Source organism: Halyomorpha halys, unplaced genomic scaffold (genome assembly GCF_000696795.3).
Source record: "Halyomorpha halys isolate HHAL.00 unplaced genomic scaffold, Hhal_1.1 Scaffold899.1, whole genome shotgun sequence".
Classification (NCBI taxonomy): Eukaryota; Metazoa; Arthropoda; class Insecta; order Hemiptera; family Pentatomidae; genus Halyomorpha; species Halyomorpha halys.
In genome coordinates, this window is record NW_027105398.1 from 81,544 (window position 1) to 83,094 (window position 1,551).

The window sequence follows — 1,551 nt, forward strand, 5'->3', positions numbered from 1 at the left end:
TGTCACGTATTGATCTTTCGAATAAAAAAAAAATTTTGATTACAATTTAATTTTTTGTGTTATTTTTTACAATTTCAAGTTCTATCGGGCTTAAAAAAAAACACTATATAATATAACTTTTTGCATTATATATAACTTTTTTTCGGAAGATTGTCGATGACTGTAAGAATATGGTCTAGATGGCGTTAAAAATAAAACACACTAAATAGTAGAAAAAATTATTTAGTGGAAACCAATGTTTCCCCCACTTTGTAAGGCTTCATCTAGGCTAAATACAAACATTATTAAGTATGATTGGACTATATTATATAGTTATATATAGACTACACACATATATTTGTTTGTATAGGCTATATTATACATTATTATCCTATAGTCTTATATTCTTTATAATACTTGTATATTGTTTTCAATTAGCCCTGATGAACCCCTACAATGTGGGATTAAACCTTAGTTACTAATAAATATTTTTTCTGCTGTTTTAGGTACCTTGTTTTGACTTTCACTCTTCCTATAATTAACTTCTTTCTTTCATTGTCCAGTCTATATACAAAAGAAATTGGGATAAATATGTTACAACGTGGGAGAAGTAATGGATGAAAAAAGTTCTTCTCAGATCCAACCAAGATGACAAGAGTGGACATAAAAAGTTGGGGCTAAGTGGAAAACGGTGGTAAAGTTCTTCTAAGGGCAACCTTTCTTGCCAGAACCGCATTATCGGAGGAATAACTCGCAACTTCCTAAAGGAGGGGCGAAAGATTGAGATAACGGATGATAAAAAAGATTAAGAATCTTATTTTACAGATTTTTCAAAGAAAATTTTTTTTATTTGACTTTTTGTAGTTTATTTCTTCCATGATGGCAAATTTAAATTAATCATTGTTCCAAAAAAATAAATAATAATAAAACAAGTAAATATAAATACAGATAAAACTATCAACAGCGGTTTTTTCTTTAATTATTAATAAATAAATTACATATTTGATTGGCTTTGTAATTCAGTGCAATAAAAAATCAAATTAATTATATTTATACAGATTAATATTAATTAAAACTATAAATACTTTTGGAATTAATTTAGCAGATTTATGAAGTTTATATGTAAATATGGAATATCCATTTGAACAGGAGGGCTAAGAAATGATGGAATAGGCGGGGTTTGGAAGTGGGTAAGGTACTGGAGTGACGGATAGAAGTAAGAAATGTTTTCCATATGAGAGAGGATTTGGTAAGGAAGGATGTTTTTTTTTTTTCTTACCTCCTAGTTTTTTCCTCTCAATAACTTGGCTTGAAGGATGTGTCAAAAACATATACTTTGTATATACGTTTGGCCGTAGACGATTATTGCGGGGATGAACTGAAGATTTGAATACAAGAAGATCTGAAATGTTTGATGAATGGTCGGTGGTATTGGATTAGTTGGTAGAGGAAGGATGCCTAGAAATACGTCAGTAGGAATGGTAAAACAACTTCATCTCTCCATATTAAGGGAATCAATGCTTTCCTGGAGATCCTCCCATTACTTATCACACCAAGTAAGCTGATATATAT

The 1,551-nt window shown here is 29.9% G+C and overlaps 1 protein-coding gene across 3 annotated transcripts in view; it reads left to right on the forward strand.

Annotated features, from left to right (window-relative positions):
- Positions 1–1,551, forward strand: part of LOC106686948 (apical junction component 1 homolog) — a 124,869-nt gene that overhangs the window by 5,861 nt on the left and 117,457 nt on the right. The window contains exon 1 of one of the 3 annotated variants that reach the window (XM_067050732.1): positions 1,300–1,535. The exons of the other annotated variants lie outside the window; for them this stretch is intronic. Within the exon in view, the coding sequence (XP_066906833.1) occupies positions 1,398–1,535 (138 nt within the window). The 5' untranslated portion in view covers positions 1,300–1,397. Of the gene's footprint in view, positions 1–1,299; positions 1,536–1,551 lie in introns of those variants that run through there. 3 annotated transcript variants of the gene reach the window in all.